The sequence below is a fragment of the Vespula pensylvanica genome, chromosome 4, assembly GCF_014466175.1.
Source record: "Vespula pensylvanica isolate Volc-1 chromosome 4, ASM1446617v1, whole genome shotgun sequence".
NCBI lineage: Eukaryota > Metazoa > Arthropoda > Insecta > Hymenoptera > Vespidae > Vespula > Vespula pensylvanica.
The window spans coordinates 80,558-98,635 of NC_057688.1; the positions used below are offsets into that span (position 1 = coordinate 80,558).

General features: G+C 29.4%; 4 protein-coding genes across 8 annotated transcripts; 2 read left to right on the forward strand and 2 right to left on the reverse strand.

Moving 5' to 3' along the window:
• Positions 1-110: 110 nt before the first annotated feature.
• On the forward strand, positions 111-3,911 carry LOC122628406 (cytoplasmic protein NCK1). 2 transcript variants are annotated; one of them, XM_043810679.1, is made up of 4 exons: positions 111-583; positions 1,481-1,739; positions 2,116-3,053; positions 3,147-3,911. In XM_043810679.1, exons 2-4 carry the CDS (start codon positions 1,721-1,723, stop codon positions 3,366-3,368), a joined length of 1,179 nt encoding a protein of 392 aa, XP_043666614.1. In that variant the 5' UTR covers positions 111-583; positions 1,481-1,720; the 3' UTR covers positions 3,369-3,911. The 2 variants fall into 2 exon arrangements, with proteins under 2 accessions (XP_043666614.1, XP_043666615.1); XM_043810680.1 differs by lacking the exon at positions 1,481-1,739.
• Positions 3,912-4,113: 202 nt separating this feature from the next.
• On the reverse strand, positions 4,114-7,932 carry LOC122628405 (arf-GAP domain and FG repeat-containing protein 1). Of its 4 annotated transcripts, none has more exons than XM_043810676.1 (7): positions 7,791-7,932; positions 6,914-7,175; positions 5,417-5,928; positions 5,121-5,315; positions 4,882-5,058; positions 4,512-4,639; positions 4,114-4,398 (listed from the first exon to the last, which is right to left on the reverse strand). In XM_043810676.1, exons 2-7 carry the CDS (start codon positions 7,075-7,077, stop codon positions 4,345-4,347), a joined length of 1,230 nt encoding a protein of 409 aa, XP_043666611.1. In that variant the 5' UTR covers positions 7,078-7,175; positions 7,791-7,932; the 3' UTR covers positions 4,114-4,344. The 4 variants fall into 4 exon arrangements, with proteins under 4 accessions (XP_043666611.1, XP_043666612.1, XP_043666610.1 ...); XM_043810677.1 differs by lacking the exon at positions 7,791-7,932 and adding an exon at positions 6,606-6,679 and having other exon boundaries at positions 6,914-7,047; XM_043810675.1 differs by lacking the exon at positions 7,791-7,932 and having other exon boundaries at positions 6,914-7,346.
• A 530-nt stretch (positions 7,933-8,462) lies between these two features.
• Positions 8,463-17,424, forward strand: LOC122628348 (vigilin). Its single transcript, XM_043810568.1, has 23 exons — positions 8,463-8,549; positions 8,664-8,732; positions 9,984-10,183; positions 10,294-10,509; positions 10,604-10,810; positions 10,887-11,102; positions 11,194-11,377; positions 11,477-11,791; positions 11,862-11,971; positions 12,079-12,235; positions 12,331-12,506; positions 12,570-12,701; positions 12,778-12,924; positions 13,408-13,566; positions 13,648-13,782; positions 13,851-14,069; positions 14,178-14,313; positions 14,407-14,555; positions 14,627-14,755; positions 14,844-14,954; positions 15,112-15,309; positions 15,385-15,603; positions 15,675-17,424. The coding sequence occupies exons 3-23, from the start codon at positions 10,025-10,027 to the stop codon at positions 15,909-15,911; spliced, it is 3,711 nt and encodes a 1,236-aa protein (XP_043666503.1). The 5' UTR covers positions 8,463-8,549; positions 8,664-8,732; positions 9,984-10,024; the 3' UTR covers positions 15,912-17,424.
• LOC122628350 (dual specificity protein phosphatase 19-like) lies at positions 16,815-18,055 on the reverse strand. Its single transcript, XM_043810570.1, has one exon. The coding sequence runs from the start codon at positions 18,053-18,055 to the stop codon at positions 17,468-17,470; it is 588 nt and encodes a 195-aa protein (XP_043666505.1). The 3' UTR covers positions 16,815-17,467.
• Between the last annotated feature and the right edge of the window lie 23 nt (positions 18,056-18,078).

The window sequence follows — 18,078 nt, forward strand, 5'->3', positions numbered from 1 at the left end:
TAATTAACTCAATGCAATTCAGTCGCCCTCTATATAGAATATTAGTAGTGAAAATAAAAGCCAACGTGTGGCGCTATCGTCGCATTTGTCAATAGAGAACTGAGAGTCAGTAATCTCGGCTACCTGAACATAGATTTGGTGTTTCTATACCGAGGGTGGGTCTGTCCTTTTTTTGCGGGAGGGGCCGCATAAACTAATTGAAGCAGAGGAATCGGTAGAGCATTAGATATTCGTGTCTATCATTGGTAAGGTTCTAACCGTAGAAGAAGATTCTATGGTTCAACAGAAAAAGTCGTTGCCCTCCTATGCGGTGCGGTGTTCGTAGAAAAACAGTAACGATCAACATCGTTCAGTGGATGGAGTTTTGTACGGTCCTCGGAATCATTCCCTGATTCCTTGTACCCTCGTCATCCTATCCGACGACCCCTCTCCCTCCCTTTTTTCTCTTTCCCTAAAGTTTAATCCTACATACGCTGTATTTCGTTCTTGTTCATGGCTGTGGGCCGGAGTGGGGGAAAACAATCCGTGTAACAAACGTCGATTTTAGAAGCTGTATGCAGGAATATGTCAAGTTTAAAAATCGGTAAGTCGATGAAATCGCACGAAAATAGATGATTTAACGATTCTTCGTGATGTAGACAATTTTACGCGTGTTAATATTATTTTGTATATTGCAAAATCCTGTCGTAATTTATTATTTATAAGAATTATGATTATATATATACACACACACATATATATATATAAAATTTTCGTTATGCCTCAATAATTTTGCACCTGTCGACCTCTCTTGAGACAGTTAATACATATTTACTTTTCTTATTTTCTCTCTTTTAATTTAAATTTTATCTTAATTCAAATGTATACCATTTTTAATAAATAAACGATTTAAATATTATGAATTACATACTGTACATTATAATAAATCACTTATACTTCTTGAAAAAATTTTAATTTTCGTTTGAATCATACATTCTTTATATTATATATTTATATAGAATTTATAATATAGTCAATGTTTTTTGTCATCAAATTTAGGAATGTGCTTATTATATCAATATATTAATTTCATTTTTAGAAATTTAGTTGTACAATATTGCCTTGTTCATGCACGTAATAATTCTTTTATCTTTAGAGTAAATTTTATTTATTGCAGTTAAAATATAAATATACTTGGAAAGTCATAAAAACAAAATTATATGTATATATGATAAAGTATCTTAAATATCGTTTCTATCTTAACTGACATTGGTACAAAATATTGTAAATCTTTGTAATATATATATATAAAATATCATCTATTGCTACAGATGCATGCTTTATGATAAATAAATTATTATATATATTTAATAAGCAAAACATGTATTATATAAGTTGTATCTTTAAATGAAAGTTATATTTTCAATAATAAAAGTTATGATTTTTGTAATTTCTTATTTGTAATTTCAAGATAATAATTGTTATTTTATTTCCTTCAAAGTGTGGTAATGCGCTTGCTTGCCCTACCTGCAAGAACGATGGAGTCTGAACAAAGAGATCACCAAGTTTATCATCAATAAACAAAAAAGCTGAGGAATGAATGCCTGCTGCACATACGTCACCAACATAGTACAAGCAGAATTACAAACAATCCGAGTAGTACATCTGTAGCAGCTACTCATAGCACAGTTTAATACACATATACACACTCTATATACATATCTCCTTCCCCTTTTCGCACATGGCAGCCATGAAGCATGGTACGTTTTCATTCTTGTATGCATTGCTTTATTTGTACATTTATTTTTAATGCTTTATATTAGTAAAGATTTTATGTAAACATATTTTAATAAAAATGTATATTATTTGATCATAATGTTTAATTTAAGAATAGATAAGAATTATATTGATAATAATCTTATATATCTGATTTTAGTTCTTTATTTTATGCTAAAACTCGAATTTATTAGTAATTAATGTAAATGGCTTTACTTGCACTACATTATCCTAAGCAAGTTCTAGCAATATTTGGTAAATTTTGTAAAAATAAATTTAATTTCGTTTTGTAAAAGCAAATTTTGATTATGGTCTTATACAGTAAGTTTATATTAAAATAATTTCCATAATACATTTTAGGCAAAACAAGTCAGGACGACGTGTGTTACGTTGTCGCCAAGTACGACTATGGAGCACAAGGAGCTCAAGAATTGGATCTGCGTAAAAACGAGCGCTATTTATTGCTCGATGATTCCAAGCACTGGTGGAGAGTACAAAGTGCTAGAGGACAAGCTGGTTATGTGCCAAGCAATTATGTTAAAAAAGAAAAACCATCTCTTTTTGACAGTATTAAGAAAAAAGTTAAAAAGGGTTCTGGCTCTAAAACATTACCATCTAGTAATTCACCTTCTCGAGCTGTAGAATCACCAATTATGGCTAGACGATTACCAGCTGATCCAAGCGAAGCAATAGGTACTGCTGTTGTTAAATATAACTATCAAGCGCAGCAAACAGACGAATTATCACTTGTCAAAGGCACCAGAATTTTAATACTTGAGAAAAGCAATGATGGTTGGTGGAGAGGTCAAAGTGGTACTCAGGCTGGGTGGTTCCCATCTAATTATACTCAAGAAGAAGGAGATGCTGATGATACTCTTCATACATATGCTATGGCAGAAAATGTTCTTGATATTGTAGTTGCATTATATTCATTTTCTTCAAACAATGATCAAGAGCTGTCGTTTGAAAAAGGTGATCGCTTGGAAATTCTCGATCGTCCTCCAGCAGATCCTGAGTGGTACAAAGCAAGGAATAGTCAAGGGCAAATAGGCCTTGTACCACGTAATTATCTTCAAGAACTCAGTGAATATCTAACACAACCATACCGCGATCGTGGCGTAACGAGTAATGAAATTAGTGCAAATGATTCTCTCGAACGAAGACCAGATCCAGGTGATAGGCCACATCTTGTTGGAAAACCTTGGTATTATGGCAATATTACAAGATCGCAGTGTGATACTTTACTCAATCAGCATGGTCACGATGGTGACTTTTTAATCAGAGATAGCGAAACTAATGTAAATATAAAACTTCATGATCATCTTTTATAAATCATAACAATGAATATAAAAAAAAATATTGAAAATAATTTTTATTTACTTATGTTTTAGATGGGAGATTATTCTGTGTCCTTAAAAGCTCCAGGACGTAACAAGCATTTTAGGGTACATGTAGAAGGAGCACTATATTGCATTGGCCAGAGGAAATTCCACACATTAGATCAGTTGGTAGATCATTATCAACGAGCACCTATTTATACCAACAAGCAAGGCGAAAAATTATATCTGGTGCGTCCTTTACCAAAAGGCAATCCTAGCAGTAATGGTTGCTAGATGAATTCGTGCCATGCAAAAGTCCATGCGCTTTGAGATGTATCACTTCGATACGCGATGCCTGCCTAGTAATATCAATATCATACAGCTCGTATGTTTATACATAATGATTAACATAATTGGTCAACTCATGTATTAGAGATTCTTTATTGTTTCTCCATTTATACTGATAAATAATTTATTATTCTAAGTAATTGCCATTAGCAGTTCTTATACTTGTTGGAGCTTCCAAACTCTGCAGAAGAAAAAAAAAATATCATATGGCAGCTGTGACATTTGACTAGTTGATAAAAGGCTTCTTATATCCACGTGTGATTGTACAACAACACCACCGACCATGTTATTATGATTAATAATATATCATATAACTACACATAATATAGACTGCAAGAATAATGATCAAATAACAATTATCGTGCAATTACGAACTATTAAGTGGATCTCTACACATCATCTATTGGTATTAAATTACGACAAAGACAACGTGTTCATTTGTGATTTTGTATTTATTACAAGTTTTTAAATAAACCGTATTTAAGTGTGTGCCAGGTAATATATATATATATATATATACATATACATATATTACCGTTCCATTGCTTATTTTGAGTATACCCTTGTTGGATTTTGTACTTTATTGCTTTACCACATTATGAATAAATGATTAATTATATTTATATAAAACCACAAAGAACCAATCTTATATTAGGGTTTTTTTTTTTTTTTTGTTCAGTGAATATATAAATTTAGTAACAAAGCTTATCTTTATTAAACATGTACATTATAGTCACATAAATAAAAGTATTACTTTAGTTATACAAATAAGAGATTGGTGCTCCTAGGAATAAAAGCTAGTAACGCTAATAGCCAATAAGATCAAATATAAACAATCTTCCTAATCTAAAGTTTTTGTTTTAATATTTTAGTACTTTGCATTATTTGTTCGTAGCTCTATTAAAAATTTATGTTCGCATAATCATAAGAAAGGATTTTTAGAATTTCTTGTTATAGTGCTTACACCTGTACCCACCTGAAACAATGTTTTTAGACTTTATAATATAAGAATATAGAAAATTAATTTATATAGTAAACAAAATAAATTTAACGATGTAAAAGTTAAAGAGTAGGAAATTGATTACTTGCCATAAACGGATTCGCGTGATATGCTGGAACAGTTGGTTGCCAAACTCTATTCGTTAATGGTGGTGTTAACTGACTAAATTGAACAGTATCTCTGTTATTAGCTGAGTCTATACCCATCCATTGTGAATCTGTATTTTAAGATAAATTTCATTTATGCGAGTTAAATAATATCAATATGTTATAATACGTTATTTGAATATTAGTACCATTCGGATCACTTGATATTACATAAAATGCGACCAAAACGATCGAATGATCATACACACACATACAAAATGGCTTTTGAAGTAGTTAATAATAATAACGAAATAAATATCTTTCCATGTATTGTATGATATTTTAGAAAGTATATTTTCATTTTAAAACTTACCATTATTTACAGGAAATTGCACTTGTTTGAATGGATTAATTGGATTACACAAAGAGTTCTCTGGCTGCATATTATTATTTATTACATTAACAGATGGTCGCCATACATCAGTACTTGTAAATGGATTTGAAATTACATGTGTTGTTTGATTATCTGCATTCCATATAGAATTTGTTGCTGAAACACAAAGCATTGTGTACATTTCTTTTCTTTTGTATACAATTTGTAAATATTCTTACTATTGAAATTATTAGCATTCCATGTCGATGTTAATATTTTTGTTGTTTCTTCTTTCTGTTGTGTTTGTTTCATCAAAAAATCTAAGTCTTTGAGTGCCGCATAACGATCTTCTGATGGAGGCACTTTAGTTCCATTCATATTTGCCGTTAGCAAATTTCCTCCACTCATGTTAAGTGTAGTCGACATATCTGTACCTATAAATAAAATAAACTTATTAAAATTTTTCTAGCTATTATTAATGACATTTTTACTATTAATATGTTTATTGAAATTAAAGTAAATAAAATAGACATACTTTTAGAAGTATTGAAGACAGGATTATTGTCAAAATTAGCAAAAAATGGCTGAGGTGTAACTGATTGATTCAGCCTATTGACAGGCACTGTGGTATGAAAAGGTTCAGGAACATTACTAAAATCAGCTACAAAGTCTGATGTAAAGTTATTCGTACTAGCTGGTTCTGAATTCTTGATTTTCTGTGCCACTACTGGCAATGTGGTAGATGTTCCAGAAAGAGGAACCCGTGGAATGCTGGTTTGTTTTATAGACTGGGATTGTTGAGTTGAATTTTGATTTGCTAAGGACGGATCTAAATAATACCTCTTTAATTCATATTTTGCATTCATCAGATCTTTCATTTTTTGTTCATCTTTAATATCTGAATTTAGTGATGAATTCAAGTTCATTAAACCTAACCATATCCTTGCACAACATTCATTACCATGTTCTTTTATAAAATCTATTTCCTCTTGGGTAAATGTTGCCATGGTAATTGATTTTACTCTATGCGGTGGTGTCAAACCCCGTCTGTGAAAGAGTGCAAAAATACAACATACTTTTTAACGAAAATCAATCTTGAATTAATATTAAGAATGTAATGGTAATGGTAAGAACATAATTTCATCATCTTGCTGTACATTGTATAAACTGATGTACTGTTTATGTTATTGTGATGTTTGTGTGTGTGTGTATATGTATATCCCTTTTGGCAACCTGCCACTTTTATTCGTTCTTCATTTTATTCTATAAAGTTTATATTTCTAGAAGATATAAATTGTTAGCATTCCATGTTAATTGTTTTGTGTTTTTTCTTTTTTTTTTTTAAAGATATAAATTGTAATATGTTATGAAGACTGTTATTTAAATTTATAAACTATATATAGCCCATGCATGATTTTAAAAGAAAATTTTCTATGATTAAATGATATATATTCTTATCTACAAAAAAAAGTAATAATAGAGATATTTGTTAATAATTATTTTCTATATACTTTTCAAAGATACAAAATTTAATACTAGTCATAAGCAAATTAATGAAAAAAAATTTAACGCTTATTTTAATTTTTGGTTGCTTGGATAAAAGGAAACTATTGATACTTATGCAAAAAAAATGTATAATGCACATTTATAAACTATGCATTTGTATCAATGATACTATACTTATCAATTGAGAGGATAATATTTGGTCAATTTCGAACATGTACCTTATCTACATCCTTTTCAGAAAACGAGTTAAGACTTATTTGCATCCAATGGCAAGAGCATTTCTTTTAATTATCTAACAAAAATCAGAAAAAGGGAAAATGAGAACGATATTCGTGAAAAATAAATGATAGAGCATTGTGGAGAAGAAAAATGCTGGTGTCGCAATCCGTTATCCGGAAGAAGAAGCGATAAACCAAAGGGGACAGAAAGATATAGAAGTCACAATGGAATGCGTTATCAAATAATATTAATTCATAGAAATAATGGGCCAAGCGAGTATAATAATTTTTAAAAAACATGTACTTACAGCATACCAGAGCAAGATGTACAGACGAAAGAACCGATTGTCATGTTGACGTAAGTTGGTCCTCGTTGATGGCAGTCGAAACATTCTTTGTTTCCCGGAAGCGAAACCAGTTCGCGTAATATCTTTAAATTTTTCTCGTCTTGTTTTTTCTTAGCAGATGCCATCGTACGAAATGCTACGTCGTAAAGTTCGTAGACTCGCAGAGAACAATATCACAAATCTTCTCGCGTTGCGTTTACGGAACTTAAGGCCATCACACAAGCTGTTCCATTACAAACGGATAGAGAGAGAGAGAAAGAGAGGGAGAAAAAGAGAGGGATATATATGCACATGCATATGAGTATATGACCAATCGGAGATCTCACATACGGACGCCATTTTTGGCAGATGCATAAAAGCATTGCATGGAGGTACCGATTGGCGTATACATTTGTGCGTTTAAACTCTTATGTTAGGCTTATGTCTATAGAGTATGATAGCTTGCTAAAATGTGTGTCTGTGTGTGTGTATATATATATATATATATTTACTCAATTGCAATGAATGTTGTATTACGAAACATGATTTGAATAATAAGCATTAGAGAAAAGATCTTTTGAGGTCATGGAAAAATATTTTTGATTTGATTACATATACATATTATATACATATAAATAATATATTAAATTAATATATTAAAATCTACTGTCATATCTAATTCACATATTACATTTTCTTCGAATAATTTTCAATACAATAAATTTTCAACCCAAACTTACATAAATATGAACATATTATAGACGAATTAATCAAGAAGGCTAATATAAAGAAATAAGAATAAAAACTACAATAATACATGATATAAGAAATTTTGGGATACGTTCACTTATATAATTACCTTTTTCTACGTTTAACCGTTGTAATAGTTAATCGAAAAAAATTGAACAATTATCAAACTCCATTGAAATTTAAACGTAATATCAAGGTCTAAATCAAGGTCAAAACCAAAAGAAATTAAAGTTTCGATCTAATAAATCCCTGGCTAGTGATCCGTGGTGCTATCAATTTTATAGTTTACTAACGATTCGTTCATGAGCTAATGCATTGATAGACCTGGCTTGTTTCTCCACCAATAATAATTGTATTATAACAAACAAGTAATAAAACAATAAAGTAAGATGTATGCATGATTATTTATGTATATAACGTTAAATGTATAAAGAATTTTCAAGTAAAAAGAATGCGTATAGTAAATACTTTTATTTACAAAATATAGATAAAAATATAATACTTTCTATATAGTTTTATTTGTGTAATATCTATGAAATTAATCAAAGGAGTTTGAAAGAAATAGGAATGTTTCGCGCTTCTCCTATTATGATTGGTTAGAATAAGTTAATTGATCATTGTTATTGGTCACAAGAAAATGATGCTTTCGAGTTAACTTATATAGTTTAAATTAATTTTAATGAATTCAATTAAATATCTGTAAATTATAATTGGTCATCGATAACGTTTCTTCGTTCTTATTGGTCGGAAAGTGTAATAGCACATCGGAATGTATAAAAGACTACGACTAATGCGATGGCAGAATTTTTGCATGCAGGCAACATTTGAGCATTTATCTGATTTTACTACATTTCACTTTACGTGACCGGTAAGGAACGTTGTGGATTTTTTTGCTTCTAAAAAATCATTTACCAAGCATTAATTTAATTATATATATTATACTATTTCGTATTTAACATTCATCGATCTTGAAATGTTTCAGGCAGATCATCGGTAAACTGGCTAGCTAATACACGTTTATTACTTGGCCGGATTTTTCGATTACGGTAGAGTAAGTACACTTTTCTTGACATTATTCATTTCTTATATGTATGAACATAGGTCAGTCTAATTTTAACAATGGTAAATTGAGAACTGGAGTTTTATGTAATAAATAGAAAATTTTTCGTTTCGTAATTCAGAATAAGATTCTTCAAATATACGTATGGGAAGAGGTTAGTGAAGTCGTGACGTGTCAGGTGAATACTTCATTCCATATGGTGGTTAGTTCTTCAACCTCCGATTGTTGACATGCTGCTTTTTATCTCGAGTTAATTTATTTAATCTTCTTTCGAAAAAATATCTTTCTTTTAACGTTTAAAGAGAAAGGAATATAAAAAACATATTATGCAGAGATCTCTATAGATTTATCTATAATTATCAAGGTAATATTTCAACATAAGAAGCATGTTGTAGCTTTGGAATATTAATGTTTTTTTGTCATTTTAATTTATCTTTAAAAGTTGCCATTACGTTTTAGATTTTTGTTACTTTATATATTTATATTTAATTCAGTCATAAATTCTATTTTTGGACCATGCTTTTTTATTGGTGAAATTGCTTTCTAATAATATATATAATCTATTTCTTTGCTTTGTTTAATTAATAAAATAATTAATAAATCAGGCAATGTCTTTAAAAAACAATATAAGTTATATCTTGATTAATCTCTTCATTCTGTATTTAAGAATTTTATAAAAATATATCTTAGAAAAATATTTATGTATTATAATATATTAATTAATTAGATTATCTATAATGATTTTAATAAAAAACGAAAATAATAAACTATTTAATGATTTCTCATTAGTTCTATTATATTTTATTACTTTTTACAAAGTTTATGCTATAACGTAAATGATTTTATAAAGTAATTATAATGAAACATATTTTTACACGTGTAATATAAAATAACATAAAAATTACTAGGTATATTAGTTTTTTTATGTTTTTTGATATGAAGTAATGATCATGAAAATAAATATTATTAAGCTACATACATAATAATAAAGCAACTATGATTCAAAAAGTATTAATTATAGAGATAAGTTGATTTTATTTCAATATTTGATTATTCATCATATCTCTGTATTTTATTGGTGTTTATATATCCTATTAATTTTTTTTTTTTTGTTATTTTTGAAATATATAGAAATAAATATATCTTTTATATAAATAAAATAAAGTATATACAAATTAAAGAGCAACATATATATATATATTTTATATTTATTATCATTCATCGATTTATTTTGTTTTATAGTGCTACTGTAAGGACTTGGCACGAAACAGGACAATCCCAATATGCAGCAGCAATCAGTAATGGAAGAGGGAATGGACTATGACCCACCAACCTACGATGAAACATTCCCAGTTCTCCCAGAATCAGCTTCAAGCATTGGGAGATTAAATAGTTTCTCTTTAAATAATAATATGCAACTTGGGCGTATAACAATTACCCAGGTATCATTTTCAATTGATTATAAACTATGAATCATCATATGTCACTCTGTTATATAGGTAATTCTGTTTTATGTGATTTTATTCAAATTTCTTTTTTCTTTATTTTATAGATATTTCGCGTACCAGGAGAGGAACGTAAATTTGATCATAGTGATAAATTTGGAGAACGTGAATCAATTAGAACATGTAAAGCAATCATGAAGGAGACAGATACTATTATCGAAATAGCAACTTCGAAAGACCAGTCTCTTACATTCCTAATCACTGGTAAACAAAGTCAAGTTTTGGAGGCAAAACGACGAATCTTAACAACATTTCAAACTCAAGTATGACTTCTAATTTCACTTAAATTTTTTAGAAATATGATGTAGTAGCTTTACTTTATCTATTAATTTATACTTTTATAATTATTTATTTCAGGCAAGTAAACAAATCAATATTCTGAAGGATCATCATCGCTGGATTCTTGGAAAACAAGGGCAAAGACTCAAAGATCTTGAAAAAACAACTGCAACAAAAATTAATGTACCGGGTGTACAAGATCAATCAGACATAATAACAATTACAGGAACTAAAGATGGGATAGAAAAAGCTGAACATGAAATCAGAGTTATCTCTGATGAACAGGTAATCATGTAATTCCATAGATCTTTTGAAACGTTATACGCATTTATATATAATATACATTATATTAATATTTTAGTCTAGAAAAGCTTTTGAAAGGATAACTATGCCAAAAATTTATCATCCTTTTATATATGGTGCACATAATGAGAATTTAAATGCAATGATGAATGAAACTGGTGCTCGCATTAATATTCCTCCACCCTCTGTACAAAATGATGAAATAACTATAGCTGGAGAAAAGGAAGGTGTTTTGTTGGCTAAACAAAAAATAGAGAATATTTATAAAGATATGGTATAATGTTATAAATATAAATATTTATTATTTGTTCTCTCTTATTATACTTATTAGTTGAATATTAATGTTTATCATATTTCCAACTTAGGAGAGAAGGTGTACAACAGTTTCAGTTGAAGTTCCCAAATCACAACATAAATATGTTATTGGACCTCGTGGTAGTACTATAGCTGAAATTTTACAATTAACTGGTGTAAGTGTTGAAATGCCAGCTCCGGATTCCGCAACTGGGACGATTACACTCAGAGGTCCACAAGAAAAATTAGGACAAGGTAAGATAATTATTAAGTGCTTATGTTAACAACTGTGTAATTTGTATATTTATAATTTTTAGTTTTTCGTGTTATAATTTTATTATTTTTTATATGCAGCACTAGATAAAGTTTACGAAAAAGCTAACAGTGTACGAACGGCTGGAGTAGAAGCTCCTGTTTGGCTACACAAATATATAATTGGAAGGAAAGGTGTAAACATAAAAAAAGTTACACAAGAAATGCCTAAAGTAAACGTAGAATTTACTGGTAAGGAGGATAAAATTAAAATTGAAGGCCCTCCAGAAGAAGTTGAAAAGGCACAAAATGAACTTCAACTTATGGTTAATGACCTCATGTCAAAACTTACCTTCACAGAATTAAATGTTGATCCTAGATTCTATAAACACATAATTGGTAAAAATGGATGCAATGGTAAGAATTTTACATTTTTTTTCTTGCTTTTTGTTAATCCGTAATATTGAAATAAACCTATATTTTCCAGTAAATCGTGTTAAAGAAGGTACAGGTGTTATAATCAACATTTCTGAAAATGATGGTAGTAATGTAATACGTATTGAAGGCAACGTTGCAGGTGTAATGAAAGCCAAAACGGTTAGTATGTGTGTGTGTGTGTGTGTGTACGCGCACCACATATCCTTTTACAGTAATTGTTTTATTAAAATGTATTTATAAATTTTTATTACATTTTAATTGTTTAGGAACTCTTGGAGATGATTAAGAAATTAGAGAACGAAAATGAAAAAGATGTTGTAATAGATCATCGTTTTTATCGCAGTATTATCGGCAATAAAGGAGATAATATTAAAGAGATTAGAGACAAATTTAATCAAGTACAAATTGTAATTCCTAGTCCAGGTATCCAATATTATGTATTTTATTTTTTCATTTATTTTAACATATAATCTTCCTTTGATCCCTTAATATTACGTATATATAAATTCTTTTTCTAGGGGAGAAAGGGGATATTGTTAAAATTAGGGGACCCAAAGAAGATGTTGATAAGTGCCATAAATATTTGATGAGACTTGTGAAAGAACTGAATGAAAACAATCATGTATTAGAAGTTCCCATTTTCAAGCAATTTCATAAATTTGTAATTGGAAAGGGTGGTGTTAATATCAAAAAGGTAAGTAAGGAAGAAAAGAAATGTAACCTTAATTCTTCTTTATACTGTCATAATGTTGTTTAGATACGAGAAGAAACACAAACGAAAATTGATTTACCTGCGGAAGGTGAAAAAAGTGATGTTATTACCATTACTGGAAAGAAAGAAAACGTAGAAAAAGCTAAAGAAATGATACAAAAAATACAAAATGAAATGGTATATATTATAAGAACATGAAAACGCAAAGAATTGAATAATATTATTAACACTTCATATCATTTTTGTTTATTAGGCTAATATTGTGATCGATGAAATTATAATACCACCAAAGTTCTATAATTTCTTAATTGGAACTGGCGGTAAATTAATACATTCTATTATGGAAGATTGTGGTGGTGTAACAATTAAATTTCCTACTGCTGAAAGCAGAAGTGATAAGGTAAACAAATAATTTTGAATAAATATTAGAAATGTAAGTTGTTCTTTTGAAATCAATGCATGCAATTTTCTAGGTATGTAACAAAGGTACAAACAAATGTTTCATACAAAATTAAACGGTTTCGAGGAACACATCAGATTGATTAATTGAGCAGATTTTTTATAATTTGTTTGAACACTTCTTCTATCAAGGTATTTTTTTCTCAATAATATTTTGTAAATTTTTATTAAAACTACTTTAAAAAATCATATTGAAACGAAACATTTCTTATCGTAGTTAATTTGCAAAAAAGAAATGCTCCAAAATAATATAAGAGTAAATTTGTTGTTTGAATTATAAAATATTAATTATTGTGTCACTCAAACCATTTAATTTTGTATAACATATTTTTATATTTGTATCAAAGATAAAAATGTATACAGTAATGAAAATATACAAATGTAAAAAAAAAAAAAAGAAATAAAATTATTATATTTTAATTAGGTGAGTATCAGAGGTCCAAAAGAGGACGTAGAGAAAGCAAAACAGCAACTGTTAGAACTCACTAATGAGAAACAACTTACGAGTTATTCTGTTGAAGTTCGTGCCAAAGTTCAACACCATAAGTTTCTTATTGGAAAAAATGGTGCCAATATCAGAAAGGTAATATTCTCAAGCGGATATTTATGTGTAATAATTATAATTTGAAAATCAAAATAACATGTGAATTAATTTTTGTATTAGATAAGAGAATCTACAGGTGCCCGTATAATTTTTCCGACTGAAGAAGATCAAGACAAAGAAGTTATTACTATTATGGGTAAAAAAGAGGCTGTAGAGAAAGCTAAAGTTGAATTGGAAGCAAATATTAACGAAATTGTAAGATTTTATCAATATTTTTTAACAATATACTTAATATTTCTAAATAATATTTTTGGTTGTCTTAGGATAACATCACTGAGGGTGAAATACACATTGACCCTAAACATCATAGACATTTTGTAGCAAGAAGAGGAGGTGTTTTACATCGTATTGCTGATGAGTGCGGTGGGGTACAAATTTCTTTTCCAAGAGCAGGTGTTGATAGCGACCGCGTAATTCTTAAGGGATCACATGAATGTATTGAAGCTGCAAAACAACGAATGCAGGAAATTGTTCGAGAACTAGTAAGTTATAATATTATTTTGTACGTTTCTTAAAGTTATTATTCATTACAAAAGACATTTTAAATAAAAAATGGATCTTTCGAAGAATATATTACATTATTTTTGCAGGAATCCATGGTAACAGTAAACTGCATAATACCTCAAAAACATCATCGTACTGTAATGGGAGCTAAAGGCCATAAAGTTCAAACTATTGTATCTGAATATGACGTGCAAATCAAATTTCCTGATCGTGATATATTTGGTAAAAATAATTAAATATTTGTTTTAAACGCATATAAGTATAATTAAATATAAATATATATTTTATTACATATATTATTAAATAATTTAATAGAAAAACATCACATTACTGAAAAAATTGATGGTGAGAATGGAGAACTCTCAGACGTTCTTGTGTGTAATATAATTCGTATCACTGGTCAACCAGAAAATGTAGCTGCTGCTAAACAAGCACTACTCGATCTTGTACCTATAACAATCGAGGTTAGCATCTTTTAAATATCTTTCAAAAAAATTTCGTTAATAATCATATAATAAAAATTTGTCTTTTTCAGGTACCAGTACCATTTAATTTTCATCGTTCAATCATTGGTCAGAAAGGTCGTGATGTACGAGAATTAATGAATATGTATGATGTTCGTATTATGTTATCGCCTGCAGAAGAAAAACTTGATTATATAAAGGTATATTCTTCATAAATATATTCATACGATTCCTTACATAATTTTAAGTTATAAAGATATCATTATTAACGTAAAAATCATTGATCAGATTTCTGGAACACCATCGTGTGTTGAAAATGCGAAACAAGCAATTCTTGAAAAGTGCAAATCTTTAGAAGCTGATCGTCAGGAGAGAGCACTTAAATCTTTTGAATTAAAGGTATTTAATATATTAGAGTAATATGTATTTACACATACGCACACAAAATATATAATAATCAATATTTTATATCTTTCTTATATTATTATTTCATAGAAAAAAAAAATAATAATAATAATAATAATAATAATAATTTTAACGTACTGCATATTTTTAGATCGAGATTGATCCAGAATATCATCCAAAAATAATAGGTCGTAAAGGAGCCGTTATTAGCAAAATACGTAGTGATCACGATGTTCAAATTAATTTCCCTCGCAAAGGTAATCCAGAAGAGCATATCATTACTATTACTGGTTACGAAAAAAATGCTTATAGTGCGCGTGATGATATAACAAAAATAGTTAATGAATTGGTAAGATTAAATCGTGTTGATAAATAACAAATTTGATGGATGCAAATTTTATTATCAGGTATTATTTTTCTGTAGAATCGATTAACAAAAGAAGAAGTACATATAAACGCTGCTGTACATTCACGCTTGATTGGTTCAAAAGGCAGAAATATTCGTAAAATAATGGACGAATACAAAGTGGATATTAAATTTCCACGAAAAACTGATCCTGATCCTAATGTTGTTACAATAAAGGGTGCAGAAGAAAATGTTGCTCAAGCTAAAGATCATCTTCTAAACTTAGAAGAAGAATACGTATGTGTCCTGCATTTTATATCTTTAAATATAATATTGAAAATATATAAAATTTATGTTTTAAATTCTAGATGCAAGATGTATTAGAAAATGAATATCGCGAAAATCTGCGTACACCTCACCACTATGATGGAGGTTTAACTAACAATGTAAGTGAGTCTGGTTTTATCGTGAAAGGGGGTCCTTGGGAACAGCAAAGGCAACAGAATGCTCCAAATACTGCGAGTGTTGAAGAGTTTCCACAATTCGCTGGATATTCTCATGTACCAATTGTAGCCCCTGATGGTCCTTGGGGTGTTAAACGTTAAGAATTATCTCTAGAAAGTCATTATAAGGTAATTTTCCTCTGACAAACAGTATAAAAGTATATACGCCCTTCTGGGTGATTCCCTATTCCATTACTGATGTTGCTGCATACGACCTGGCCACTCTATTGGACTTTGACACTGGTTTGCTACATAACGTTTGACGATGATGTTTATATTTACAATTCACACCAATGTCCTATGTATCTGTAACTGCAATGCAAAACATTATAATTTTGTTGCCACGTTACGCATATACATTGAGATACAGGAAGCACATGATTTTATACACAATGAAATGTGTAGCCTTGTAACTATTTTTGTTGATATGCCTTTCAGGTACAGATATGTTGTACTTAAGGCTGTGGGTTCTTAGAAGGTAGTCTTTTGTGTATTATATAATTCTCAGATTGTCTATTCATTTAGATTGTGTGAGTGAACTTTTCACTCTGTCTGGCATAATATTTTGTTAATTTATTTATATTTTTGTATATAAATTGCTTCTTTTTGTTGTGTTAAACTTTAATGAAATCAATTTTAAACCACATCATGATATTAGAAAACTATGGAAAAATACATGCGTATCAAGAAGCTTTAAGGTCTTTCTAAGGAAAACGTTCCTAGATCTTATTGTAATTTCATACTTTGTTACCTAGTTGGTAGGGCTGCTCTCTGCATCCCTAAATTCCGATATATTATACAAAAAGTTAATGAGAGAGAATGTAACACTACTTATTACTGGTTTTGCTTGAAAGCTTTAAAGATAATATTGTGCGTTGGAGGAACAATCTTTAGAAAGCCTTGACACGCACGTGCGCTCTTTTATAGCCACTGAAATATGAGATGCAGAAACGCCGTTGTTGAGAATCGTCAATATTTTGTAGGTCAAAGAAGATATAAAGTACATTTCGTTAGAAGACTTTATTTATTTATTCATCACTTAATGTATCATGTGCAAACCTGCATTCTACTATTTCTGAGGCCAACTAGCTAAGAAAAAAATATTCGGTTCAAGTGCCTTGTCTATTTTCTTCAAGACAGCTCATTTCAATTGTTAGAGGAATTTGAATATTAGGAAAAAGTCTCGCGTGCTCTCGCGCGCCAGAGGGAGAGAGAGAGACATATATTGATAATAACTATATTAATAAATATAATCAATGTATAACAGGTACCACATAAGTACATAATACTACTATTATAAAGATGATAATAGAAGTATCATGTATGCAGAAATTCACTTATATTTTTTAGATTTACAGTACTTTTTATAAGCTTACTTGGTATAGCGACCTATGTCATCCCAGTGCATGGTTAAATATAAGAAAGCAAGAATTAGCAAATCTTAACATACTTAGTTTGGCTAAGAGTTTGATAGAAGCTGTGCATGAATATACTTTTTCTAATGAGTTATAAATATAAAAATTGTAATTATTACATTCTCTGTACACATAGATAAATAATGTCGAAACACGTGAATTTTATTGTAAGAATATACTACATAACTGATTTATTGTTACACAGGAGTTCTTCTTTTCTATCCCAATATGTAATATCACATTTTAAACTTGTTCGAGTAAATCTGATACATTTAATGTTTTTAATTGTTGAACAAATCCACTGTTAGGTTTGATACAATTTCTTTTACTTTTAACTTTTTCGTATGCATCATCATATGAAAGATTTTCTAAAGCCATCAAATAAGAAATAACAATAGTTGGTGAGCGGGACACTCCTGCATTACAATGTACAAGAATATTTTCATGACGATTTTGGTGTATTATATTAATACATGTTTTTATTGGTGAGAGTATATCTGATTCTGGCAAATCTAATAACTCACAGTGATAATATTCTATGTTATTAAATTTAAGATTCAGATTAATACCAACACTTAAAATGTGTTTTATGTCATATTCCTTAAGTATTTCTATACTGACAGCAGGATCTTGTGAACTAAGAAATAAACCATGTATAATACAAGCAATATGCATATCAGGCTTTTCATCGACAACAAATGGTAAACCTTGTGTTAATTCTTTCTTTACCCCATTCACAATCTCATATCTTCTACCAAAAGTATCTGTAGTAACTGTTCTAGATGGTCTCAAATTCATACTTTTCTTTTTTATAAGAGTTTGAAAATTCATTGCAAAATAAAATTTATCATGCA